Genomic DNA, 27,996 nt, shown 5'->3' with positions numbered 1-27,996 from the left:
TAGAGAGAGGAAAGGGCGGGCCGCAGCTCTGAGCCTAGCCAGGGGCCCCCTCTAAGGGGGCTGGGCAGGAGGAGTCAGGAGAGCGCAGGACCCCTCAGTGTGGTATGTGAGCCTAGGGCCAGACCCTGGAGGTCTGAATCCTGCCCCCACGACCCGGGGGTCCTCACTGAAGAAGCATAACATCGTCACCCACCACAGAGGGCCTGACCCAGTGACACAGATGGGGATCACATGTGCTACTCACCGAGGACACCTGGGCTGGGGAGGACCCTGGTGTTTGGAGGGGCAGGGACTGAGAGCAACGCCTGCGCAAGTCCCTGGAGCGAGACTTTCCGCTCCGCGACTTTCGCCCCCTCGGGGCCGACGGCTTCTGCGAGGTCGGCCCCGCCCTCTGCCCTGCGAGGGCGCGTCCTGGCCGCCCCGCCCACGCTGGCCCCTGCGCGGCAGTCCGGCCAAGCGCCGCGGAGGGCGCGGGGATGCGCCGGGCGGCGGCGACCCTCCGCCGCAGGGCGAGGCCCGGGGGGCGCAAGGAGAACGCCATGCCCACCCCCGGGAACGGCACAGGTAAGGGCAGAGGCTGCGGGCCTCGGGTGGGGTTCTGCGCCCATTACACAGACGGGAAAGGTGAGGGGCTGCGTGCACAGCTTTGGGCGGGAGCGGGGGGCGGTGGGCTGCACTCTGCCGCTGGGAGGTGCACACCCGGCGGTTAACGCCCCCCTGGCCCTCTCCGCAGCCCAGCGGCCGCCCCAGCGGAGCTGAAGCCCGGCAGAAGCTAGGCGGCTGCCAGCCCAGGTGTGCGCCCTTTCCCAATGGGGGCCGCCTCGGGGTGATGCGGGAGATGGCTGCGCGACGGACGTGGGGAAACCGAAAGCGGCCTTACCTCGGGGAGATGCTCCGGTTCCTCGGCTAGCTCCTCAGCCCCACTTTACAGGTGGGGAAACTGAGCTTGAGAGAGAAGAACGACAGTCGAGCCTGGTGTGTGGCTCCGGGGTCTCCGGAAGGCTGACTTTTATCGTAAATGTTTGATTTCTGGATTGTTCTGTAGGAGGTTTGTCTTTCTGCCCGCCGTCGGTGTGGGGAAAGCGTCCGAAGCCAGGGGTTCGAATGTCTGCTTTACGCCTTGAATGCGTCTGAAATTTAATCCTTTTAGAAACACAGATAAACCAGACGTTGAGCCCCAGATGTTCCCGGAGGCTCATTGAGGGCACACCGTCAGCTCCCCTTTAAGCCTGAGGGTCTCTGCACACCTGTGCCCCAGGCCAGGCGCTGAATTGTACGGGTGGAAGCCGGGCCTGGAGGAGCAGCCTGGCACAGGACACACCCCATTGGGCATGCAGCCAGTCAAGCTTAAAACAGTGACACCTGCCACCTTGGGAGGAATGACGGCTCTGTCTCAGATGGGAAAACAGGCCCAGCGAAGTCATTCTCTGAGCAGAGGCGTGTGGCTTGGTGGTGTGAAAGCCAAGACCTGAGACCTGCCCCCGGCCTGGTGGGGTGGGTTTTTCTTTAACTCCCTCTGGCAGCCTGATGTCCCGTCCCGAATTTAGTGTTTCAGTGCGTGTGAAAAGAGGATAATGTGTGTGCGAGTTGTGCAGCACTGCCTGGGGAGGTGAGTGTCCACTGTGAGGCACAGGGACTTGCCCAAGATCAGCCAAGGAGAGCGAGGGGGAGACTCTGGCTACATACAAAAGACTGTTTTCAGAGAACTGTCCTGGGAGAAAGGGGGTCTCAGAGTCCAGTTCTTGCCCTCTATCTAGCCTGCCAGGCCTAGCCCCAGCCCTGCTACCCTGGGGGTCCCAGCCTGTGAATCTTTCCCAGGAATTTGGGGTTGGAGCCCCCCAACTTGGGGTATGTCACTATCTGTGTGCCTCAGTTTCTCCATATGCCAAGTGGTGGGCCTTGTATACCTGCCCAGGCGTGTGGGAGCCAGGGAGGTCCCAATGCACCCACCCTCACCATGGTTCCGCCCCAGGGTATCACAGTTGTCTGGGCTCCTCCACTGCTCTGCTCCATAGCCCCAGTATCTTGGGCTGTGAAATGGGCACGCACCTCTCGTGGGGCAGTAAACGATGGGTATGGGGGTCTTTAGAGACAGTTTGACACTATCTAAAACACAGGAATGGGATGGGTGTTTTTCTTGCAATCTGTACAATGGGTACATTATTCTGCTCTTCCTAGAGGAGCTATACAAATCCAACCAGACAGAGTCCTAGGATTCTCTCCTCATCTCCCATGCACAGCAGGGAGGGGCAGACAGGGGGAGGCTGAATTGGAACAAGGCCTTAAATCTTTGTTGAATGGCTGACTGGGAGGCGGCCCTCCCACTGGCCTTGTTCCCAGGGCAGCTCCAGCACTCCTTGATGGAGGAGATTGTCCAGGAACATGGCCCTGCAAGAGGAATAACTCGGGGTTTCAGTGGCCGGAGATGATCCATACCCCTGAGAGCGGGCAGTAGAAGGGCTGCAGGGGTGGATGAGGACATGCTCTGTGGGCGTCCCCTTGGCTTCACTACTGCAGGCCAGCCCCACAGCCAGCCTGGGCCCGTTTCACGAGAGGACCAAAACCTGGAGGGACTGGGTGGGCATTGGTCTCTAAACAGGGCCTCTGTGCCCTGAGGCCTGGCTCTGGTCTCCCACCAGGGTACACACAGAGCTGCTGGATGAAAGAGGCTCTCTGGAGCCTCAGTGTTCTCCCCTGAGAGATTCAGAGTGGAGGGGATGGGGGCACAGGGCTTGCGCTCTTACTGGATTGGAATTAACCTGGTCATGTGCTGGAGGAGGACATACATTTCTCATGTGTGAGCTGACCTGCTGTCAGTGGACTGCCTGGGAGCCCCAGGTCTGAACTGGAGCCAAGGACCAGAACTGCAGTAGTTCTGAACCCTGTGCCTGCTTTAGGACACGCAGCCAGGGCGTGGGCCTCCTGCACGTGGCTGTCCCCGCTGCTGGGGTCTTGTGGGTGGGAGTGAGAGGCAGTTGACTCTCCATAGAGTACCTGTGCACCCGTACCCCTCATCCATTTTGATTTCTCTTTGAGAAATCCCTCCTGTGGGTTCCTCTTTCAACTTGAGGATACTGAGACTCAGAACAAGGAAGTGACTTTCCAGTCCCACAGTGACCCAGCCCCACAGTGGGTGAGTCCAGGAGCCTGCTTCCCCCATCTCCTCATTGTCTCTGTTGTCCCCAGCCATGGCCAGCATAAAAGGTTAACTTATTTACCTCCCAGTGCATGAGGTCAGGCTTTGAGGGCTGTGTTGGCTCCAGGAAGGAGGATAGGAGGGATGGTCCTGTGGTCCAAGGTTCCAGATAAAAGATTAACAAGCAAGGATTGTTCTTATCCCCACTGGCCAGGCAGGCTGGGGGAGGCATGGGCTGGAAGGACAGGGTGTGCAGGCCAGGCCGTATACCCACTGTGTGTTAGAGGGTGGGAGAGAGCATTGCTTGGCGCTGGGGAGTGAGTCGGGGGAGTTGGATGCACACCGGATGGGCAGATCTGCCTCTCCACTGTCCAGTGAGTTTATAGGGTTTGCTTTTGTTTTCTATCTTGCCTGCATCAAATCCATTCCTTTTGTTTTTTTCTGTTGTTTTTCCTCTTCTTTGAGATTTATTTGTACATAACGAAAAAAAGATGAGTTCATATAGGGTGCAGAGAAAAAAATGCACCAAAGATTGAGGGGTGCAGGAGTCCAGCCAGAGGAGTGCTGGGGGAATGCAGCGTCCAGTGTGTGAGTTGGGCCGCAAGTGGGCAGGGCCAGGCTCCAGGGCTGAGTGGGGCTGGAAGGGAAGGACAGCTGGGAGTTGAGGGTAGGGTAGAGAGCAGGCCTAGGAAGGATATACAGGGGCAGCTGGGTGTCGGTGAGGATTTTCAGCAGGGGATGGAGGAAGTGGGATTTGCCTCTTAAACACCATGTGTAGGGTGGGACTATTGGGGGCCCAGCTAGAGAGTCTGGGGGTCTCCAGGCAGTGGAGGGTGTAGTGAGGAATGTGAGAAGAGGCTGGGTTTGCAGTGGTTAGGGGATGTCTCTGGAATGTCTCTGGAGCCAGCTGGTGGTTTCTTGGAATATCCTTAGAAGATGGGTAGACTGAAGCCCTCATTGTCCTCTGATGCTGTGCCACCTTCCTGCCCCATCTGGCCTGTGTGTCACAAGTTGGGTAGAAAGGTCTGGTGGGGGGCACTGCCAGTGTGTACCTGGGGCCTTCAACAGGTCTGTGGACCTGTTTCCTCATCTGGAAAATGGGCCCAGCCCAAAGTGTTTGCCAGCCTTCCAGGCCCGGAGAAGGGATACAGGACATCCCGTTGGAGTAGCGGGATGGCAGATAAAGGTGTCTTGGCAGAGTGTCGTGGTCTTGGGGAAGACTTGGGTCTGAGTCTGGGGGTAGCAGGTGCAGGTATCCTGGATACTGTGGACTTGGGATGGGGGATAGGAGCAGATGTTAAGCCTCCTCCTAGGGACATTCCTGAGCTCCCAGGCACAGGTTTAAAGTCTCCACCAGGTGGTCCCACTCTTCCTATCACTGACCTGAAGAGCAGGTCACCCTATTTTGCAGGTTGGGAAACTGAATCTGACCAAGTCTAGGACCTAAGCCTAGAGGTGGTGGAGCAGGGTCAGACCTGGTGGAGAGGGGCTGGGGCTGAGAGGGTGGTCCTAGCAGACCAGGCCCACTTGGCTTCTCTGCCTTTGCCTCTCTGCTTGATTGGGCTCTCAGATTACTGGAGTTGAGCTCCTTGCCTCCCAGGTAGGGGAAGGTTCCATGATGTACTCACTGCAGGGAGGGGCCTTGGGCAAGGCTCATCTTCTCCCTGCTCTTATCAGAGTTATTTCCTCAGACCTTTCATTTTCATTTTTAAAAGAGGACCTGTTTTAACAATACGCTTGTGCTTGAAGCAGGGCTCCCTGCCTCTGATGGGCGTGAGACACCTGTATTGGCTGGCCAGAAATGCAGAGTGTGAAGCCACAGGTCTGGGGAGAGTGGCCATGACTTCTTTTAAAGCCCACATTCTGAGTCTCTCGGTGGCCCTCCTGTCCCCAGCCGCGCAACATGTGTGGTAATGGGCAGTGGCATTTTCACTGGGCCTGGGCTGCGAATTCTCTTGGACCTTTCCCTTGAGTCTTCAGCTTGACACAACCCTGGAGGCATCCACATGTCAGGCCTTCTGTGGCATCACCCCTCACCCTCCCTCCTTGGTGAGATTCCAGGAGGCAGGACAGGCTCTGGGCCTCTTGTGGGGAGGGCTTATTTCTGTCACTGAAGCTATGTGAGCCCCTTGGGTGATGAAACAGCAGCAGTGCTTGTCTCAGGATTGGCATGTCACCATAGCGGAACCCAGCAGCTGTACAGGATGTGGCTGTTGACAGCCGGGCCCTTTCCCCACAACAGTGGTGGTTTCCTTGCTGGGTTGGGGTTGCATGTCATCTCAGTCAGACCCCGCCCAGTCTTGCCCACTGCAGCCTTTACGGGTGAGTTGAGGACTGAATTGGTAACCTGCTCACCCCACAGGTTGAGTGTGTCTGTAGAACCAGCCTGCTGCCTCAGTTTCTGAAACTTTTTCTTCTGTCTGTGACTCCCCATGCCAGGGCCATCTAAGCTGGTAGTGCAGGATGTGGACTGGGCTCTGGGTAGGGAGATGGGCAGCTACCCCTTGGGGGATATGAGACAGATAAATTCAACAGTGATGCCTAAGGCTTTCTCCCCACATTAAAAATTTTTTTAAACATACCACAGAGGAAAGAATTTATATCCACACATCCCTCAGCTCTATCCTACCCTTAGCTTTTCACCAGGCCTGCTTCATCTCTTCTCTTGCCATCTCTTTGTCCCTCCCTCAAAACATCTTATTTTTTTGATAAAGTTCTAGTTGTATCTTTAAAGGATAAACACAGGTTTACCCCTTCCTCCTTTTATTTGCCAGGTGTTGGGAAGACAAGTGCCTACGAAGCTCCTACCCCTGCTGATCCCTTCCAGAAGGCCCTCCCTTCTCCAAGGGCCTCATGGGGCTGGGGAGAAAGAAGGTGCTTAGCCACAGAAGAATGGAGAAGTGGCAGCTCTAAATTGGGGACTGGGAAGTGTTGGTTTCCGGTGACCCTGGGGAAGGGGCCGTGTGGCTGGCCTGTGGCCGCCCTGCTATGTCTGCCCAGTTCCAAAACCCCCGTCCACTTCCCTGGCTGGAAGGACCACACGTGTCCAAGTCTACAGATCCTGAAAAAGAAAAGAGATTTCTCCTGGAGGAGTGCTGATCACAACTTTCAGATGTTAGGTTGTCTGTTCACGCATTTGTACATTCATTTCTCCTTTGGCACCTATGGAAACACAGTGTGATGATTAAGGGCCTATATGCTGGAATCAAGAGTACTACTGTACTACTCTGTACAGTACTGAGTACTCTGCAGTACTGAACCTCTGTACTACTGAGAACTGGGTGACCCAAGGCCAGTGAGGGTAATCGGGAAATGTCTGACTGGCGGCTCGAAGTCGATGCTGTGTCCTCCTTGCCCTGTCTCCCTGGGACTCCCAGCTCAGCCTGCTTACCCCTTCCTGCCTGCAAGCACCTGCCTGCCCCTGCTGCCGGGGAGGACTGCCTCTTAGGTCTTCTGGGCTGTGCCCTCTGCCCCGTCCCTTTTCCCACACTCTCACTAACCTGGTGGGCTGGTTTTTCTGAACTAGACCAAGCCAAAAGTAATAAGTTTCAAATTCACACTTCTTTAACTGAGATAAATATTTCCCCTGAATTTTTCTAACAGGCTTTATTGAGGTATTATTCATGTGCCATACAATTCACACGCTTAAATTGTACATTAAAAGTGTACAACTTGATGGGTTTTAGTCCATTCAGATACGTACAACTATCACCACGGTCAATTTTAGCACATTTTCCTCACCCCAAAAGGAAGCCCTGCATACCTTAGAGTTCACCTCCCAACTTCCCCTCTCCCTTGCCCCAGACAACCACTGACCTGCTTTCTGTCTCTATAGATTTGCCTGTTGTAGACATTTCATATGAATGGAGTTATACACTATGTGGGTTTTGTGTGACTGGCTAGTTTTGAAGGTTCATCCGTGTTGTAGCACGTCAGTTCTTCAGATAATATTCCATTGTAAGGGTGGACCATACTTTAGCTCACCATTTACCAGTTGATGAACACTTAGGTGGGTTCTACTTTTTGGCTATTATGAATAATGCTGCTAATGAACGTTTGTGTTCAGGTTTTTATATAGACGTGTTTTCCTTTCCCTTGGGTATATTGCTGGGAGGAGCATTGCCGCATCACTTGGGAGTGCTCTGAAAACTGTTAGAGAAACTGCGAAGTGGCTGCCCCATTGACATTCCCAGCTGCAGTGTGTGAGGGCTCCAGTTTCTTTACATTCTTGGTACACCTGTTATTTTTCTCATGTGTCTTTTTCATGGTATACATGAAAAAGTACCTCCCTGTGGATTTGGTTTGCATTTCCCTGGAGCTAGTGATGTTGAGCATCTTTTCATGTGTTTGTTGATGGCCACTGGTTTATCTTTATAGAGAAATGTCTGTTCATATCTTTTGCCCATTTATAAATTCAGCTGTCTTTTTATAAGTCAGTATAATAATTTATACACTCTAAATGCAATCCCTTTTCAGACAGATGCTTTTGTAAATATTTTCTCCCACTCTGAGGGTTGTCTTTTCACTTTCTTGATAGTATCCTATAAAGCACAAATTTTTTCATTTTAGTGAAGTCCAATTTATCTATTTGTTTTGTGGTTTGTCTTTTGGTAATCATTGAGAAACCATTGCCATTGGAAGGTCAGGAAGATTTACCCTTATGTTTTCTTCTAAGAGTTTTTATGGTTTTTATCTGTTATATTGAGATCTTTGATTCATGTTAATTTTTTTATATGATATAAGGAGAGGTCCAACTTTCTCCTTTTGCATGTAAGTATTGTTTTCGTGGCACCAAATCGTTGAAAAACTATTCTCTTCCCATTTGATTGTCTTGGCATCCATGTTGAAAATCAGCTGATTGTAAATAGGAGTTTATGTCTTGAGTTTAAGCTCTTGCATTGGCCTGTATGTCTGTCTGTATAGCAGTGTCCTCTGTTTTCATCACCATAGCTTTGTGATAAAATTTGAACTAAGGAAGTACAAATCCTCCAACTTTGTTCTCCTTTTTCAAGGAGAGGAGGTTCTGTTTGTGCTATTCTAGGTCTTTTTGCCTTTCCTTATGAATTGTGGATCGGTTTGTCAGTTTCTGTGAAGGTAGCAGCTAGGGTTGTGCTGAATTTGGGTTATGCTGAATAAGGGTTAAGCTGTTAAGTGAGCAGAGGAGCATTGCCATCTTAAACCATACTAAGTCTTCTGACCCCTTAGTATGTCATGTATTTCTATTTTTTTAGGTCTTCTTTAATTTCTCTAAACATGCTTTGTAATTTTTAATTTCAGTTTTACCTGAACTTCTTTAGTTAAATTTTGTTCCTAAGTAGTTTATTCTTTTTGATGCTCTTGTAAATGGAATTTTTTTCTTAATTGCATTTTTAGTTTGCTCATTGACACTGTACTGAAATACAATGGATTTTTGTGTGTTGATCTTGTATACTGTAATCTTGATGGACTCATTTATTGGTTCCTATAGATTTTTTAATCAGATTCCTAGGGATTTTCTAGATATAGGATCATGCCATCTAATAGAGAAGCTTTGCTTCTTCCTTCCTAATGTGGATACTGTTTAATTTTCTTAATTAATTGCTCTGCTCACTAGTTTGGGACCATTTCCATTTTTTTCTTCCGAATGTAACCATTTTTTCTGTTGTGACTTCTCCAGCACCACAATTCAGAAGCATCAATTCTTCAGCGATCAGCTATGCAATATTGTTCTTTACAGCATTGGACTTTACTTTCACCACCAGACGCATCCACAGCTGAGCGGCGTTTCTGCTTTGGCCCAGCCTCTTCATTCTTTCTGGAGTTTTTAGTAATTGCCCTCTGCTTTTCCCCAGTAGCATGTTGGACGCCTTCTAGCCTTGTGGGCTCATCTTCCGGTGTCATACCTTTATGCCTTTTCATACTGTTTTTGGGGTTCTTGAGGCAAGAATACTGGAGTGGTTTGCCATTTCCTCCTCCAGTGACCCACTTTTGTCAGAACCCTTCACTATGATCCAAGTGTGTAAGTGCTGTTTATGTAAGAAAGATGCTCTGTTGCATGTATGTTGCAAATACCCACACTCCTTTGTTCTGCTGTTGATTAGGACTCTTGAGCTGTGTGTCAGTCCTGTCTGTGGGTTCCCTCTCTATCTGTGGGTGCTGGGCGGGTCAGCCACCTCTCCAAGCTTGGTTGCTCATGTTAAAATGATATAATGACTGTTGTCCTCTGCAGATAGTTGAGTGCCAAATGAGGGCAGGAATTGGGGTCCTTCTTGACCAGATGTTTCTATCAGCTATTGTGAGTGTGACACCAATGGTGGACCTCTCAGACAGGGAAGCCCAAATCCTCCCAGACGTGTGGTTTACCTGACAGCCATGGGCTAGCACCCTTCCACCCCATCACCCTCAGCATGTCATCCAGCCTTGCTGTGCTTCAGTTTCCCCATCTGTGAGGTGGAGACGGGTGGTCTTCTCATATGGCTCCAATATAGTGAACCATCCATTAGGTGCCCAGTGTTGTTTGTGTTCCAATGGTCAGTCCCCACTCTCACAAGGACCCCCCAGGCACCGACTCCTCCCTCCAGCCTTTTAGCCTGATGAGGCACCTGCCAGGTTCTAGGGAGGGTGGGGCTAGGGGGTGGACGAAATGCAGCTTGGCCAACCTCACCCAAATGATGTCTCTGAGTGTTTCTGCCCCACACCACGGGTCTCAGGCAGCCTTGGCCTCCTTGAGGGCAGAATGCAGGCCTGAGGCTGAAGCCTCTCTGTCACTAACACCCTCACCCTAAGTGGGGCGGGGCCAGCAGGTTCATGCAAGAGGCGGCCTGACCTTCTTGAGCTTCGATTTCCCTTCTGGACAGGGCTGGTTGTGTGCAGGCATGTGAATATGAGTGCATGTGTGTGACCCTCCTGAGTGACAGCCATGGCCCTTTGGGCAGTCGCAGGCATGCTTTGTCCCCACAACCTGTATGACACAGTGTCCCATGCGTTCCACAGTGGACCCCCTGTGGGGCTGCTTCCAGGTGGGTGTGGATTTTGGAGGACTCTCCAGCCTACTACATATGTCCTGGGTATGTATTTTGAAAACAGAACTCACAGAATTTGCTGGTGAATTGGTTATGGACTGAGAAAAGGAAGTCCAGGTCGGTTCTAAATGTGAGCGCTAGAGCAAGTAAAGGATAGAGGAACTGGTGGCTAACATCATAGTTAGAATAGGGGAGCCAAGTGATGAGCAGGTTGGCCAGGGCAGGAGCTTGGCTGGGTGTGGCAGGCTGAGTGGGCTTTAGGACACCTATGCCTGGTGCCCAGGGCACGGTCCTAGCTGGAGGCATCCCATGGGGGTCAGGTGCAGCACTGTCTTAGGTTGGTGTGGAATAACAGGGTCCTCAGTCTGGGCAGTGCTAGCCCCTGTCCCAGTCCGCACCCTTGCTCCCACCTAGCAAGGGAATTGAACATGGATGCTGCCTCTGGTCAGTGTTGCCACAGACACAGGCCAGACAACCAGCTCAACCAGTCTCCCTTTTGTCTGAGGCTAACCACTTTATACACCAGCAGTACAATCAGATGGAGAAGGAAACGGCACCCCACTCCAGTGTTCTTGCCTGGAGAATCCCAGGATGGTGGAGCTTGGTGGGCTGCCATCTATGGGGTCGCACAGAGTCGGACACGACTGAAGCAACTTAGCAGCAGCAGCAGTACAATCAGAAAGTTCCAGAAAAGCAGAAGGAAGAGCCTCTTGCACCTCAAGCACGAGTAGGCATGCTCTGGAACATCAGTAGCCGCTTCATTCCATATTCTTGAAGGCCAGAAGCAACACACACATCCATCTGTCAGCAGGAACAGGGAAGCATGCAGGGCATCCACACTGTGGTGCTCTGCTCCACTGTAAATGCGGACAGCTTGCCAACACACACAGCACAACACCTCTCTCGTGCTAAGTAAGGGAAGCCAGACACGAAGGACACATGAGGTATCTATCACACGTGTATATTGAGAGGGTAGGCCCAGAGCCTCCTGTGTGCTTCAGAGTCTCTGCCCTACAGCATAGGAACTGTGCTACTTCAGGAAATGGTTAAACCACTCTGTCTGTGCCTCAGTTTGCTCCCCTGTCAAATGGGGAGGTATTTTGTGGATTGATGAGTTAATACATGTAAAGCATTTAGAACAGCACACAGTAAATTCTGAATATGTCCTTATATAAGGACATCATTGTAACACTTCAGGATATCATTGCTGGCATTCATGTCAGATGTACTCTGATTAACTGCACCGATGCCCACAGCTGGAGATGTGGGTGTAGACAGATATCTTGTTATAGAAATCCCGGCATCAGATCATAAGTACTTACTTTGGCTAAATCTCAGATTTATATACAAGCATAAAGCTCTTAATACACTTTACCAAACTCTGTCCAGAAAGATTTGGGTCTGCACCCCCATCAGCAAGTCAGAGAGGAGTTGTTCCCAGGCCCCTGCTAAGTTCACATGTGGTTTTGTTTGTTTGTTTGTTTTTATGTTTTGCAAGTGGAGGAGTGAAATATTAGCTCTCATTTGAATTAGTGTTTCTTCAGTTACTATGAGGGCTTCCCAGCTGGTGCTAGTGATAAAGAACCCGCCAATGCAGGAGATACAGGAGACTTGGGTTCTATCCCTGGGTCAGGAAGCTCCCCTGGAGAAGGGCATGGCAACCCACTCCAGTATTCTTGACTGGAGGATCCCATGGACAAAGAAGCCTAGCGGGCTACAGTCCATAGGGTCACAAAGAGTCAGACACAACTGAAGTGACTTAGCACACAGTTACTATGAAGGCAGGCATTTTCTCGTGTCTGTTAGCTACTTGTTTCTTACGAGTAGCTTGCTAACACATCAGTTCATTCTGTTTTACTTGGATGTTCAGCTTTTACTGATGTGTTAAGATCTCTTTATAAATTATGGGTGTTGAACTTCTGTCCTGTGTTTTCCAAATATCTTTTCCTAATTTTTTCATCTGAATTTGCTTTTTGGTTATTGTTGTTGTTCAGTTGCTAAGTCGTGTCCAAAGCTTTGTGACCCCATGGAGTGCAGCACATTAGGTTCCCCTGTCCTTCTCCCAGAGTTTGCTCAAATTCTTTTCTGTTGAATCAGTGATGGTATCTAACCATCTGATCCTCTGCCATCTCCTTCTCCTTTTGCCTTCAATATTTCCAAACATCAACGAGTCTTTGTCAACGAGTTGACTCTCTGCATCAGGTAGCCAAAGTTATTGGAGCTTCAGCATCAGTCCTTCCGATGAATATTCTGGGTTGATTTCCTTTAGGACTGAGTGGTTTGATCTCCTTGCAATCCAAGGGACTCTCAAGAGACTTCTCCAGCACCACAATTCAGAAGCATCAATTCTTCGGTGATCAGCTATGCAATATTGTTCTTTACAGCATTGGACTTTACTTTCACCACCAGATGCATCCACAGCTGAACAGCATTTCTGCTTTGGCCCAGCCTCTTGATTCTTTCTGGAGTTTTTAGTAATTGCCCTCCACTTTTCCCCAGTAGCATATTGGACGCCTTCTAACCTTGGGGGCTCCTCTTCCGGTGTCATACCTTTTTGCCCTTCATACTGTTCTTGGGGTTCTTGCAGCAAGAATATTGGAGTGGTTTGCCATTTCCTCCTCCAGTGAACCACTTTTGTCAGAACCCTTCACAATGACCTGTCTGTCTTAGGTAGCCCTGCCGGCCTGGCTCATAGCTTCATTGAGTTATGCAAGCCCCTTCTCCATGACAAGGTTGTGGTCCATGAAGGGGTTTTCAGTTATTAGGGAATAACGAAAGTTTTTTTTTTTCTTTTCATGAAATCACATCTGTCAATCTCTCTCCTTCCTTTTTTCTCCTTGATTCTGCCTTTTGAGCTGCACTTGGATAATAGTTGTCCTTTTGCTTTTATTGTCTTTAGATGTGTGTTTCTTTTATCAACACCATGGTCTTCATCACCTCTCAGTTCAGTTCAGTTCAGTCACTCAGTTGTGTCTGACTCTTTGCGACCCCAGGAATCGCAGCACGCCAGGCTTCCCTGTCCATCACCATCTCCTAGAGTTCACTCAAACTCACGTCCATCGAGTTGGTGATGCCATCCAGCCGTCTCATCCTCTGTCATCCCCTTTTCCTCCTGCCCCCAATCCCTCCCAGCATCAGAGTCTTTTCCAATGAGTCAGCTCTTCACATGAGATGGCCAAAGTACTGGAGTTTCAGCTTTAGCATCATTCCTTCCAAAGAATGCCCAGGGTTGATCTCCTTCAGAATGGACTGGTTGGATCTCCTTGCAGTCCAAGGGACTCTCAAGAGTCTTCTCCAACACCACAGTTCAAAAGCATCAATTCTTCGGCGCTCAGCTTTCTTCACAGTCCAACTCTCACATTCATACATGACCACTGGAAAAACCATAGCCTTGACTAGACAGACCTTTGTTGGCAAAGTAATGTCTCTGCTTTTGAATATGCTATCTAGGTTGCTCATAACTTTTCTTCCAAGGAGTAAGGGTCTTTTAATTTCATGGCTGCAGTCACCATCTGTAGTGATTTTGGAGCCCCCCAAAATAGCCTGACACTGTTTCCACTGTTTCCCCATCTATTTCCCATGAAGTGATGGGACCAGATGTCATGATCTTCGTTATCTGAATGTTGAGCTTTAAGCCAACTTTTTCACTCTCCTCTTTCACTTTCATCAAGAGGCTTTTTAGTTCCTCTTCACTTTCTGCCATAAGGGTGGTGTCATCTGCATATCTGAGGTTATTGAAATTTCTCCCGGTAATCTTGATTCCAGCTTCTGCTTCTTCCAGCCCAGCGTTTCTCCTGATGTACTCTGCATAGAAGTTAAATAATCAGGGTGATAGTATACAGCCTTGACATATTCCATTTCCTATTTGGAACCAGTCTGTTGTTCCATGTCCAGTTCTAACTGTTGCTTCCTGACCTGCATACAGGTTTCTTGAGAGGCAGGTCAGGTGGTCTGGTATTCCCATCTCTTTCAGAATTTTCCACAGTTTATTGTGATCCACACAGTCAAAGGCTTTGGCATAGTCAATAAAGCAGAAATAAATGTTTTTCTGGAACTCTCTTGCTTTTTCCATGATCCAGCGGATGTTGGCAATTTGATCTCTGGTGTCTCTGCCTTTTCTAAAACCAGCTTGAACATCAGGGAGTTCACGGTTCACGTATTGCTGAAGCCTGGCTTGGAGAATTTTGAGCATTACTTTACTAGCATGTGAGATGAGTGCAATTGTGCGGTAGTTTGAGCATTCTTTGGCATTGCCTTTCTTTGAGATTGGAATGAAACCTGACCTTTCCAGTCCTGTGGCCAGTGCTGAGTTTTCCAAATTTGCTGGCATATTGAGTGCAGCACTTTCACAGCATCATCTTCCAGGATTTGAAATAGCTCCACTGGAATTCCATCACCTCCACTAGCTTTGCTCATAGTGATGCTTTCTAAGGCCCACTTGACTTCACATTCCAAGATGTCTGGCTCTAGGTGAGTGATCACACCATCATGATTATCTTGGTCGTGAAGATCTTTTTTGTACAGTTCTTCCATGTATTCTTGCCACCTCTTCTTAATATCTTCTGCTTATGTTAGGGCCATACCATTTCTGCCCTTTATCAAGCCCATCTTTGCATGAAATGTTCCCTTGGTATCTCTGATTTTCTTGAAGAGATCTCTAGTCTTTCTCATTCTGTTGTTTTCCTCTATTTCTTTGCATTGATCGCTGAGGAAGGCTTTCTTATCTCTTCTTGCTATTCTTTGGAACTCTGCATTCAGATGCTTATATCTTTCCTTTTCTTCTTTGCTTTTCACTTCTCTTCTCTTCACAGCTATTTGTAAGACCTCCCCAGACAGCCATTTTGCTTTTTTGCATTTCTTTTCCACAGGGATGGTCTTGATCCCTGTCTCCTGTATAGTGTCATGAACCTCAGTCCATAGTTCATCAGGCACTATCTATCAGATCTAGGCCCTTAAATCTATTTCTCACTTCCACTGTATAATCATAAAGGATTTGATTTAGGTCATATCTGAATGGTCTAGTGGTTTTCCCTACTTTCTTCAATTTAAGTCTGGATTTGGCAATAAGGAGCTCATGATCTGAGCCGCAGTCAGCTCCCAGTCTTGTTTTTGCTGACTGTATAGAGCTTCTTCATCTTTGGCTGCAGAGAATATAATCAATCTGATTTCAGTGTTGACCATCTGGTGATGCCCATCCATGTGTAGAGTCTTCTCTTGTGTTGTTGAAAGAGGGTGTTTGCTATGACCAGTGTGTTCTCTTGGCAAAATTCTATTAGCCTTTGCCCTGCTTCATTCTGCATTCCAAGGCCAAATTTGCCTGTTACTCCAGGTGTTTCTTGACTTCCTACTTTTGCATTCCAATCCCCTATAATGAAATGGACATCTTTTTTGGATGTTAGTTCTAAAAGGTCTTGTAGGTCTTCATAGAACCATTCAACTTCATCTTCTTCAGCATTACTGGTTGGGGCATAGACTTAGATTACTGTGATATTGAATGGTTTGCCTTGGAAACGAACAGAGATCATTCTGTCGTTTTTGAGATTGCATCCAAGTACTGCATTTTGGACTCTCTTGTTGGCCATGATGGCTACTCCATTTCTTCTGAGGGATTCCTGCCCGTAGTAGTAGATATAATGGTCATCTGTGTTCACCCATTCCAGTCCATTTTAGTTCGCTGATTCCTAGAATGTCGACGTTCACCCTTGCCATCTCCTGTTTGACCACTTCCAATTTGGCTTGATTCATGGACCTAACATTCCAGGTTCCTATGCAATATTGCTCTTTATAGCATCGGACCTTGCTTCTATCACCAGTCACATCCACAACTGGGTATTGTTTTTGCTTTGGCTCCATCCCTTCATTCTTTCTGGAGTTATTTCTCTACTGATCTCCAGTAGCATATTGGCTATCTACTGACCTGGGGTGTTCCTCTTTCAGTATCCTATCATTTTGCCTTTTCATGCTGTTCATGGGCATGAATAGAATACTGAATAGAATAGAATACTGAAGTGGTTTGCCATTCCCTTCTCCAGTGGCCCACATTCTGTCAGACCTCTCCACCATGACCCGCCTGTCTTGGGTAGCCCCACAGGGCATGGCTTAGTTTCATTAAGTTAGACAAGGCTGTGGTCTTAGTGTGATTAGATTGACTAGTTTTCTGTGATATGGTTTCGGTGTGTCTGCCCTCTGATGCACTCTTGCAACACCTACCATCTTACTTGGGTTTCTCTTACCTTGGACTGGGGTACCTCTTCACGACTGCTCCAGCAAAGCGCAGCCGCTGCTCCTTACCTTGGACGAGGGATATCTCCTCACCGCCGCCCCTCCTGACCTTGAACGTGCAGTAGCTCCTCTTGGCCCTCCTGCGCCCACACAGGCACCACTCCTTGGACCTGGGGAGCACCTCTGGACCTCAGCACCTCTAGATTTCACTTAATGTAGGGATTTCACTTTGGCCACGTGGATGCCACTGTCCCTTGTCTAGGTAACTGTGTGACCTTCTGCAGAGCACACATGGTCGTCGGGTCAGGTGAGGTCTCCGGCCAAGCCCCTGCCCCAAAGGTGGGGTCTCACGTTGTCTCCCCTCTCTTCTCTCCTAGGCATGTGTGTGCAACTGCAGCAGCCCCTGCAGGGCACCTTCCAAGTACTTCGTGGGGACGGCACTTCTGTGGGGACTGTCATCGTGTTCCACTGCCCCTCAGGCCACCAGATGGTGGGGTCTGGCCTCCTCACCTGTGCCTGGAAGGGGAACATCGCTGAGTGGTCTTCAGGGACCCCCATGTGCAAGAGTGAGGCCCATTCTGCCTGAGCTGCCCCCAACTCAGCAGTGCCCCCTGGGGGGAGTGCTGATTTTATCACATGGGTGGCATGGGTGTCCACAGAGAAGGTTCCATGGGTGTCTGTGTAAGGTCCTGTTCCCAGGGCTGGTGGTCCCTTGGGGCTCCATGTCTGCAGTGTAGACTCAAGTTCTAGTAGCTGCTTCAAATTCTAGCGCTGCCACTGACTTGGCCTGTCATCTCCAAGAGGTGACTCATGCATCTGAGCTAGCATTTTATTTTATCTGTTAAGCAGAAAACTGCGTTCATCCGTATGTTATTTCATGCATAGATGCAGCAAACCTTAATAGGATGTTCCATGTGCCAAGAATTCTAGGCTTGGCCGTGGCGCTCAGTTGGAGGAGGAGATGGTTTTCTGTATTTGCTATACAGGGTGTTGAAGGATAATACCTAGCACAGCATTTTCCAAAGTGAGGCTACATATGTTGTGTTAATGTATATTGTGCATTGAAAAGGGCGCTATAGTCAATATAATTCAGGAAAGACTGGGTTAACAGGCAGCAGGACTTCTCAGAGCCTTTAAAATACTCATGTGATGGTTGAATCTCTGGGGAAAGTGTCTCTTAGGATTAGACTCCAACAAGAGATAGAAACCCAAGATAATGAGGGTTACCAAAGTAATGGGGGATTATGAGAGGTTTTTCTTGCCTCTGGTCCTCAGCATGGGCAGTCGAAGGCTTGTGTAGTGCCCCGTGGTGGGGACCCAGGCCTTTTCCATATTGTGGCTCTGTTGGGCATGACCTCAACTGCATGATCCATGTAGTTGTTAGAGGATTAGTTGCAGGGCAAGAAAGGCTCTTAGAAGTTGTCCCACACCCCTGCGCCACTGTTCACCACTGGCCAGAATGTGGTCATGTGAAGGGAAGCTGTGAAATGTAGTCTTCAGCGGGGACGGCCAGGGTCCAGTTAGGACAGAGGGACTCGGAAATGGAAAGTGTGATCTATATCTACTACACGGGAAAATATGCAGTGTTGTTCAAATTAGGATTCTGGGCCTCAATTTCGAGAACATCCTTTAGAACCTGATAGAACTAGTTCTTGGCACATAGCTAGTTCTTTGGCACATAGCTGATAATGTGCCAAAGGCCCTTTGACCCCAAACACTGAAAGTGAAGTCGCTCAGTCGTGTCCGACTCTTTGTGACCCCGTGGACTGTAGCCTCCCAGGCTCCTCTGTCCATGGGATTTTCCAGGCAAGAGTACTGGAGTGGGGTGCCATTTCCTTCTCCAGAGGATCTTCCCAACCCAGGGATTGAACCTGGGTCTCCCGCATTGTAGGCAGACGCTTTACCATCTGAGCCACCACTGTTCCTTTCTTCCACACCTTCCTAGAAAGTGACCTAAGAAGGCACATAGGCCCGCAAAGGGTTTTGCCAGCTTGAGGCATTGTGAAAATAGACCATGTGTTGTCTACCGTTCTCTGTTCTCAGGAGTCTAGTCTACAGGGGATGGAGCCAAAGAGACCATCACTGAACTCCCTGTCAGAGCTTCCCCCAGTATGCCACCAAAAACTCCTACACACTCACCAAAACCCTGCTCAAACACCCGCTTCTTGGGGGCAGTCTTACCTGGCAGCCCTACCCCTACAACAGTTTTCACAGACCTTCATCTCATCTGTCAGTAGCTCCCTGGCTTCCCCATGGAACAGGGCTCCCTGATGCCAGGCTGGGTCCAAGAGCTGGTCTCGTCTCCCTCACAGCTGTGCCCCTCTACGAAACCTTTGGCTTCAAGGTGGCCGTGATCTCCTCAATCGTCAGCTGCACCATCATCATGCTCATGTCCATGGCCTTCCTCACCTGCTGCTTCGTGAAGTGTGTGAAGAGGAGTGAGCAGCGGCGATCCGACAGGTACAGTGACCTGTCACTGCTGCGGGCACCTGCGCGTCACGTCGGGACCCCTGGGGTGTCAGGGAGTGGGGCTGCTGGGGTCTTGGCATCTTGCTATTCACAGAGCATCTAGGCTGTGCAAGGTGCATGGCTCACTTGTTTGGTCTTTTGTAAGAGAGGTGACAGGTACACGCGGGATTTTCTCATTCTGCAGACTGTGCACGCCCCCAGCATATGCTGTGCTGTGTGTGGACGTGCAAGGCTGACCACACGATGGTTAACTAGGGCCTGTGGGTGAAGTCTGGCTCACCTCTACTTTTATTCACAGAAATTTATCCTGTTTTTTTTTTGTGTGTGTGGTGGGGTGGGGGTGGTATTTTTTAAAAAAAACAGTGGTAAAATATTTGCTACTGTTGCTAAGTCACTTCAGTCATGTCCGACTCTGTGCGACCCCTTAGACGGCAGCCCACCAGGGTCCCCCGTCCCTGGGATTCTCCAGGCAAGAACACTGGAGGGGGTTGCCATTTCCTTCTCCAGTGCATGAAAGTGAAAAGTGAAAGTGAAGTCACTCAGTCGTGTCCAACTCTTAGCGACCCCATGGACTGCAGCCTACCAGGCTCCTCCATCCATGGGATTTTCCAGGCAAGAGTACTGGAGTGGGGTGCCATTGCCTTCTCCAGGTGAAATATTTACAACGTAATAAAAGTTACCACACGAGCCATCTTTCAGTGCACAATTCCAGGGCATTAGTTATATTCACAGTGTTATACCATCACTGGCTTGATTCATCACAAGAACTTTCCACCACCTGTCTTTGTAAGTAGTTTTTCTGGCACTTACTCATCATCCATGACTGCCTTCTCCCTACAGCAGCAGAACGGTACAGCCCTAAAATACTCACTCTTGGCCTTGCAGAGGCTTGCAAGTAGTGTCCTGGACACGCTCACACCTGAATGTCTTTCCCCCATCTCTCCCTAGGGCAAACCAACTGTGGCTCCAGCTGAGACACGAGGATTTGGAGACAGTACAGGCTCCCTACCTCGGCCTTAAGGGCCTCAACAGTGACAGCAGCATCAGTGGAGTGTCCAGGATCCAACCTGTTCAAGTGCACGACAATCACAGCTTCACCACGTGGGCATGGGCAGGGCAAGGAGGGTGGTAGGGCAGTGATAAGGGCAGGGGAGTGTCTGGCTTGGCCAGAGAACCTGGACACCAAGGGCACTCACAGTCCGCACATGCTGTGAGTCCAGGCCCACCAAGGCCCCAGCTCCCATCTGTAGGACAAGATGATGGTCCTTCTGCAACCTGTGCCTGACCTGTACCCTAGTGCCTGGAGCTGCCCTCCACTCCATGTCTTTATCTTGTCACCCCTTGTCCAGAGAAGGAAGCTTCTGGAAATGAGTATTACCCTTCACCAGGACCCACCGTGCCCTGTCAGTTTGCTCTGTCCTCCCGTCTGTCTCCCTGCTCCTCTGTCTCTCTGTTTCTGTCTCTGCTTGTCTTTCTTTCAAAATATACACACACACACACTTTTTATGAACCAGTACAAGGACATTTTTTACATACTTTTTTTTGACTCAAGGAGTCTAATCTTGGCTGAACATGGAGTGCAGATAGAACATCTCCCAGTGTTGTTACCAGCTTTGAGTGAGCACCCTCTGTCCCAGGGCCTCCCGGTCTCTGGGCTCCTTGCATCGGGCGGGATATTTGTCTTCGGTGGTGTTTCCCTTGGCACACTCAAGGCCAGTGGTCTCCTACAGACTCTGTATTCTGGACTGTCTTGGCGTTCCTGCATGACTCACTTGGGCAGCATTTCTGGTGCAGGTGCCCCATGGGTGGTGCTGGTGTGAATCACGGATGTAGGCTGGGCTATCACCCTGCAGGCATGAGGTCTGGGCCCTCTTGGCTGAGATGAGCCCGTTGTCAAGTGACAAAGACAGGATTCTGCTAAGGGTCACTCTGCTGCCCCTATAACCCCTGACCTGTAGCCTTAGCATCCAGAGATGATCCAGCCAGAATCAGTTTTGGCCCTGGGGGTTTGGGAATAATGATTTTCATTCCATTGTGATTCTGCTATTCCCTCTATGAGGAATGAAGATGGATTTTGTCTTATCCTTCCTTTCCTTTTCATTTTGTTTTGTTATTTTTGTATCACTCTGAACTCATAGGTATTCTTTTCTCAAACTTAAAAAAAATATTTTATTTATGGCTGTGCTGGGTCTTCATTGCTGCGCGGGAGCTTTCTCTAGTTGTAGCAAGAGCGGGCTACTCTCTGTTGCAGTACGCATGCTTCTCTTTGTGATGGCTTCTCTTATTCCGGAGCGTGGGCTCTCGGCTTGCTGGCGTCAGTCGTTGCAGCACCTCCTCTCTCGCACAGGATGTTCTGGCCCACTGAGTGCTTTCTCTGCCCTGCCCTGGCATCGCAAGGGCAGTTTCTGCTCATTTCCTCAGTCCATCCCCACAGGAACCTCCCAGGGAGCCAGTTGCTTGAGCCTGACACCTCTCTGTGTGACAACTGCTCACGCCTCATTTTCCACCCATGTACAGTGAGGATTATGGTGGGCCTCACTTCTTGGCCCTGTTGAGGTGATATGAGTCAGTGGGCTCGACTGGGCCCAGAGTATAGTTTCAGTGAGTGCCAGCCGTTGTTGTTAATTCTGCTCTTGTCCCTGCTACGCACGTGAGGAAACTGAGGTGCTGGAGGTGGTGGTCTGTGCAGGAGTAGCAAGGGCCTGTCTGATCCCACGTCCACACTCAAAGTGCTGGGGCTGGCTGACTCCTGGCGTGGTAAGGCCTCTGGGAAGGAACTGACTTCCTAGCTCCTTCCCTTGAACTTCAGACACACATTAGGCCTACATCGTGGTGGCCATGGCAGGAATGCCACCTTGCACCCTTTCCACCTGACCTGCCACGTTGTGTTCCCATGGTGGTCTGAGGCCCCTGGAGCTTCAGTCCAAATACTTCAAGTGCTGTGCTCAGATTTAGGTAAATGCCTGTACTTAGAGCTGTTTTTCTTTTTTGAGATGGCATTTTGGGACGATCCTAGGAACAGATTGTTTAGGTCAAATAAGTCTGAATATTTTTATTACCAAATTCTTTCTCCAGGAACCCAGCACCAGTTGAGCCATTTTTATAGCTAACCATTGCCAAACGTTAATGATTTGTTTTCCATCACTTCCTTAGCAAGTGGGAGTTACATTGATGGTTTTCATCAGCATTTATCTAATTAACATTGAGAAAGAGCATTTTCTCCTGCCTTTGCTTACCAGTAGCATTGCTGGTTTTAGTCATTTTGGGTTTGCTCTGCTGAATTGCCTGATGTTTTTTCTCATCAATACTGGAAGCTTTGTGTACATTGTAGAAGAGATTGTTACCCATCAGCCAGCTGAAAGTACTTTCCTTTTTATTTTAGTTATTTTCAGATTATGTGCAGAATATGTTGGTAGTGCATATCCTTTTCATATAGTCATATTTCCTTGGCAGGTTTTGGAGCTTCTCCATTGCCCCCTGCCCTGTGACACCCTCTCCCCATTATAGACCTGTGACACACTGTCTATAGTTGGGAAGAGCCCCAATGGAATAGGGGAAGGGCTTACTGCATTTCAGGATGTACCATCCTAGGCAAGGCCTAGATGCCCCAGTTCTCCCACTGATTGGTGGTGAAATCATCTTTAGTAAGGTGAGGTTTGCCCCTTGACCTTACTTTTCTTTCATAAATGCTTCCCAGCACTCACATTGTGCCAGGCACTGTTCTGAGCTTTTCCAAACATTACTTGTTCTAACCATAGGAGTAGGAACTATTTTTTTTATCCCATTTTGAGAAACTTGTCCAGAATAACACACTGCTAAGCATGAAGCTAGGTTTGAAGTCAGTTCCAAAGTCTAGCTCCAGAGTCAGTGGACTTGCTTACTAAGCTGATATTCCTTTCTGCTAATTAATTAATTTATTGACTCATTTATTGAACCAACGTAATTCCTACTACTTCCTAGAGCTTTCCTGAGGACTAGATGTGGGTGGGAACAGAAATCTGGGGAAGCTTCCTGGAAGAAGTGGTGCCTGAGGTGAATAGATTGGGAGAGCCTGTATTGGAGAGAAGGAAAGAGAAAGCATCTTAAGGGGAAGAAGAAGCCAGGCAGCCTCAGGCAGCAGAATCCAGTGTAAGTGGGTAAGAGCAGGACCAGGTGGACAAAGGTGGGGGCCAGGGTTTGCTCAGCTTGGAAGATGGGTGGGTTTGTGGCTTGGGGGCCCCACAAGGGAACTGAAGATCTAGAAGGTAGGAGATCTGGCCCCAGAGTGCCAGAGGAGAGCCTGGCAAGATGAAGGGTGTCCTGCAGAATGTTCCTGGGGCACCAGTGTCCCTTCTCTGCCTAGGGCATGCTGTTTCCACATAGTTTACACTCACTCTGAATAAGCTTCCTTCCTCTAGAAAGCCCTAGGAAGGTGGGTGTGCTGCTCCTTGAGTCATCCCTCTTGTATGAAGGAGGGACTTGAGGCTCAGGGAGAGGCACCTATGGAGGGGCCTCTTTGGGTGCAAGGAAGGAGGAAACAGGGGCCCTCACCTTGGGGCAGCAATCTATCCCAGACCCATTGGAGACCAGGGCCTGGGTACCCAGCATGGGCGCAAAGTTGGAGTTAAATGGAGTCCTCACTCTTCCCCCAAGCTCACCCTTCCTCTTCCTGCAGAGACCTTGGCGAGGGTACCAGAGAGCTGGCCAGCATGGCCCGAGGCGTGGACAAGGACTTCTGGACCGCCAGTGGCCCCACCAGCTCACCCCGCGCCCAGGTGATGGTGCATACAGCAAGCCCAGGGCAGATCCCGCCTCCCTCCAGGCCAACTGTGATGCTCAGACAGCCTGCAGCCTATGTCCCAGGGTGACCAAAGCGGAGGCCCCAGCCTACCCTCCACAGCGGGAAGGCCAGGACGACCTACCAGCTGACACCTGCATCTCGACATGTGTCCAGCTCAAGACTGGTTAGTGAAACCAGTCTCCGGGCTTAGAGATCCCTCAAGGCATTGAGTTGGGGACCCTTTCAGGGGGTGACCTGTCCCAGGGGAGCCCAGCCATAGTTGTTTTTATACACAGGGCTCCTTGAAACCACCACTGAGGTTCACAAAACCAGCTGCAGCCTCCCTCTAGTGAGGCCCCTTTGAAGAGACTGGAGGACATTTTAGGCACGTCTAGTTTTGCATAGCAGAGTGGAGGAGATGGCAGCAGACTCCTCACAGTTACAGCTGGCTGCCTTGTACCTGCAAGCAGAGACCCAGCTGGGATGCTGCGTCCATTATCTGTAGAGTTGTGGTAAGGGGTATGAAATAAACAATTCTTTGAAAAACAATAAAGGTAAGAATTACTGTCTCAGGTTTCAATCCCTGTGTCTCAGAGCCTCAAGTGTAGCAGCATAAAACTGGAGTTTCTCGTTATTACAGCTGGGGATTCCAGGACCGCTGGGCTCTGCCGGCCACTGCTCACAGCGGCTCCTCTCATGTGCTTGTGGTCAGCTGGGTTGCTGCCAGGAGTCAGCAGAGACCCATGAAGTGGTGACCACCTCGAGTGGCCAGGCCTCCTCACATCATGGCAGCTGGTTTCCACAGTGCGAGTCCCAAGTACAAACCTTACCTTTCAGGGCCTCCGAAGTCATCCTCGGTCACTACTTCTGTGTTTCATTCAATGAGGGGAGGTACCTGGACTCCACTTCTCTCCTGAACCAGTTGAAATCTGACTTCTAGCTGCCTGAGATTTGGGGTGTGATCTGTCTGGCCATTGAGGAACCTCACTGGTGTTTGCTGTCTGAACTTTCCTGCTTCCTGGAGGCCCTGCAGTCATGCTTAGGCTGTAAGGAGAAGAGCCTGACGGAGAGCTGGTGGTCCTGAAAGAGCCTGTGCTACCCTGAAGCCACATTTGTCATGGTTTCTGTTACTAACAAATACATCTTGATACAGGTTACACAGGGCAGTCCATCTGTCCTGATTCATGTGGAAAGCCTCCAGCAGGGGGCACTTGGGTGGTTCCACATTTTCAGCTGCTACATTGGTGCCAACATCCTTTCTGGTCTGGGATGCTATTCCATCAAGTGGGTTCCAGTGAGGAATTCTGAGGCCAGAAGGTGTGTGTGGTTCTCCAGTGAGGAGAAGGTCATGCAGGGGGCACTGGGGGGCAAGCCCAGATCCTGCCCTCAACCAGATAGTGCAGCATTCATGCTGTGGGGTCCCTGGGAGACTCAGGCCTTCTCCAGCTTTTCTGGGAGGGGCAAGTAGTCGCCCTTGGCTGTGTGCCTCCAAGGGTCCTGTGGGCTCAACTTTGTGGGGCCAGGCAGGGGTGGAGGGTCCACCCTGATCCTGCAGAGTGTGATATCAGGACACATGGATGCTGTCTGAAACCACAGGCCCTTCATGGGGGGGCTTCAGCAGCTCTGTGCAAGGCTCGGAGTTCGGTCACAAATGCTAACTCCACCAGGCCCTCTCCATGTCCTTATCAGAGTGAGGAGGTGAGAAGCTGCCATGAGGGTTTGAGGGGGTGCCTTCAACAGGAAGTGGGTGCTTTGTCCCCAGTGCCTGGACCCTGGGGTACTGGAGCAGAGGACAGGAGGGATGGGGTGAAGTGGAGCCAGGAGGATGGCGCCACCCTGCTCCAGCTCTCAACAGCTGAGAGTTACAGGAATAGGTGTCTAGATGGCCCCAGGGTGCTGCAGGGGTGGGAAGGAAGTGACATGGTGCCCAGCTGGAGAGTGCTGACTGGACATCAGAGCCATTGCTCAGGAGAGCTAGAGGGCACGAGGCCTTTGTGGTGCAGCACGCGGGGCCCTGACCCGTCTACACCGTGGCCAGGAGTCTCAGCTGGATTGGGAGACAAGCTTGCCTAGGAGCAGGAAGAGAGCAGCATTTTTTCACAGGTGTTTTAGAGCAGAGGGCTTCACTCAGCACCAGAGGAGAAGCGGAAGGGGGAGCCAGCCCCTAATCTCCAACTTTTACTGGGAAGAAAGAGGAGTGAACACCATTTCTTGCTTACCAGGCTTACCCCCATGGACGGGCCTTAGTACCTGCTGTCCCCTCTGCCTGCAACACTGCCCTTACAGGCCACATGGCCCACTGCCACACTTGCCTTCTTGGCTCAAGAAACATTAGACATTTTTTTACATCAGGATGGACCGGACTATGCTGCTGAAACTGACAGCCCCTGATTCAGTCAGCTCGGGCAGCTCCAACAAATACCACAGAATGGGCGATTTAAACAATAGATTTATATCACACAGTCTTGGAGGCGAGAACTAAGTCCTGGCTGATTTGTTTTCTGTTGAGGGCTCTCTTAGTGGCTTGCAGGTAGCCCCCTTCTTGCTATGTCCTCACGTAGACTTGGAGTGTTTCCAAAGAGAGGGAGAGAGTACTTTCTGATGTCTTCTTAGGACACTCATCCTATGGGGTCAGAACCACACCGTTAAGACCCTGTTTTACCCTAAGTGCCTCCTTAAAGGCCCACCTGTGATGCATAGCCACAGTGGGAATTAGGGCTTCAGTATATGGATTGAAGGGAAAAAACACTCAGTTCATAACAACCCCCTAAGTCTCAGGGACTCAAATGACATCACTTACTCCTTGTTCAGATTGTATGTCCAGTTCAATCAGCAGGGGCTGTGCTCAGCAGAGTTGTAGGGCCCTCACCTAGTGGAGCAGCCCCTTTCTGACTTTCACCTCCACAGTCTCCAGGAACGAGAAGGGATGGTAGAGCCTCTTTCACCAGCAGGGGAGGGGAGACACCTCACTTCTGTGTAGGACACGTCCACCAGACTGACCTCAGGGGCCAGCAGGATGACTCTCCTGGGTGTGCAGAAGGAGAGGGAACAGGTACAGACTAGAGTCCCACCAGGGTTACCATGGCATCCTGCATCAGCTCTTTAACGTTTGGTGCCAACGAGATCCATCGTGTTCAGTTGCTGTGACAGGTACTTTATCAGAGAAACACCAGCCAGCCCTAAATCCTGGAGCAGTACCATTCTTGTCACCAGAAGTAGCTGTGAAGAATCAGGCTATGATGACCCAAGGGAGACTTCATTCCCCAGCAGTTGGGGAAAAAAACAAAACTGTGCCTCATGTTAATTCCTCAATAATTTGGTTAGCTGCATGTCACATTTATGCACTGTTGGATGGTGAGTCATCCCCAAACTTGGTGGCTGTAGACCGCAGCCGCCAAGTTGTCATCTCTGTTAGCGCTGTGGGTTCTTGCAGGCGTGCCTCCCCGACTGCTGCAGTTAGCAGAGTCCAGGGCTGAGATCTCCTAAAGGTGTTCACTCACAGTTTAGTCGACAGTAGTTGTTAGGGACCTCAGCTGGGGCTCTGGGTAGAAACACCACATATGGCCTGAGTATTCTTTAGGGGTGGGGGCTGGGATTCAAGGGAAGATGTCCCAGAAGTGGGAAGTGGGGGCTGCTGGTTTCCTACAGCGTGGGCCCAGACTATTGTCAAGCAGTCCTGAGGCAGGAGATAGATGGGCTCCAGGATAGGTATTTATAACTGGCCCCCTATTCACACCTCCTGGGGTGAGAAGAAGATGAGTTCCAGGTAGGATATTCATAACTAGTCCCCTGTTTACATTTGCTAAAGCAAGAGACAAATGGGCTCCAGGATGACATATTTATGACTGGATTCCTGCCTATATTTTGAGATCTATAGCTCAATATAAAAACCAGCACAGGAATAGAGTAAATAACCAGACATTGGGCATTTTTATGGCAGGGACAGTGGGACTAAAACCTCTTAAAAGGTCAGGACATCATGAATTTCCCATCCTTGGGGCAAGGGAGACATTTCACATGCAGAAAGGCTCCTTGGGGTCAAAAGGAGGGGGCATCACCCCATAATATGTGATGCTAATATATGGATCACATAGACTGCTGGGCTGGAACCCATCTTGGAAAAAAAGTTGCACATACATCTTGGGGAGGACCTAAGATTGGTCAGGTGTGGAAAAAGAAACCAGATGATTGGTTAAAGGTAAACAAAACACTGGAAGAACTGTCCTATATAAATGACTTAACCACCTCTTTTCTGTGCTCCTCCTCACTAGGGGGAATGCCCACACACTTTTTCTCTGGGTGTGTGTCTCTGCCTGGCTTCTATTGTAACTAAACAGTTTCTCTACGTGCTCTCCTACTTGTTGTTGTGCTATGTGTCTAAATAAACTTTTTATCTGCATTTACAATTC

The 27,996-nt window shown here is 49.8% G+C and overlaps 1 protein-coding gene across 12 annotated transcripts; it reads left to right on the top strand.

Annotated features, from left to right (window-relative positions):
* Positions 1 to 2: 2 nt before the first annotated feature.
* Positions 3 to 27,995, top strand: SUSD3 (sushi domain containing 3). Of its 12 annotated transcripts, none has more exons than XR_011254240.1 (7): positions 63 to 564; positions 734 to 931; positions 16,737 to 16,925; positions 18,672 to 18,819; positions 19,777 to 19,929; positions 23,483 to 23,771; positions 23,884 to 24,167. XR_011254240.1 is itself a non-coding variant. In XM_069575646.1 (6 exons), the coding sequence occupies exons 3-6, from the start codon at positions 16,739 to 16,741 to the stop codon at positions 23,673 to 23,675; spliced, it is 681 nt and encodes a 226-aa protein (XP_069431747.1). In that variant the 5' UTR covers positions 7 to 564; positions 734 to 792; positions 16,737 to 16,738; the 3' UTR covers positions 23,676 to 24,167. The 12 variants fall into 12 exon arrangements, 4 of the variants coding, with proteins under 4 accessions (XP_069431745.1, XP_069431747.1, XP_069431746.1 ...); XR_011254241.1 differs by lacking the exon at positions 23,884 to 24,167 and adding an exon at positions 24,425 to 27,993 and having other exon boundaries at positions 67 to 564; XR_011254243.1 differs by having other exon boundaries at positions 396 to 564; positions 734 to 975.
* The last annotated feature ends 1 nt before the right edge of the window (position 27,996 follows it).

Source organism: Ovis canadensis, chromosome 2 (assembly GCF_042477335.2).
Source record: "Ovis canadensis isolate MfBH-ARS-UI-01 breed Bighorn chromosome 2, ARS-UI_OviCan_v2, whole genome shotgun sequence".
NCBI classification, from domain to species: Eukaryota; Metazoa; Chordata; class Mammalia; order Artiodactyla; family Bovidae; genus Ovis; species Ovis canadensis.
Note: the sequence above shows the minus strand (reverse complement) of the source record. Positions and strands in the feature narration are given on the sequence as shown.

What these genes read in the sequence shown, in the direction of transcription:
- SUSD3 (XM_069575644.1), top strand. Translation starts at nt 477, where the DNA reads ATGCGCCGGGCGGCGGCGACCCTCCGCCGCAGGGCGAGGCCCGGGGGG. An exon ending in CACCCCCGGGAACGGCACAG is followed by an intron (nt 565 to 16,736) that starts GTAAGGGCAGAG and finishes CTTCTCTCCTAG; the next exon opens with GCATGTGTGTGCAACTGCAG. An exon ending in GAGCAGCGGCGATCCGACAG is followed by an intron (nt 18,820 to 19,776) that starts GTACAGTGACCT and finishes ATCTCTCCCTAG; the next exon opens with GGCAAACCAACTGTGGCTCC.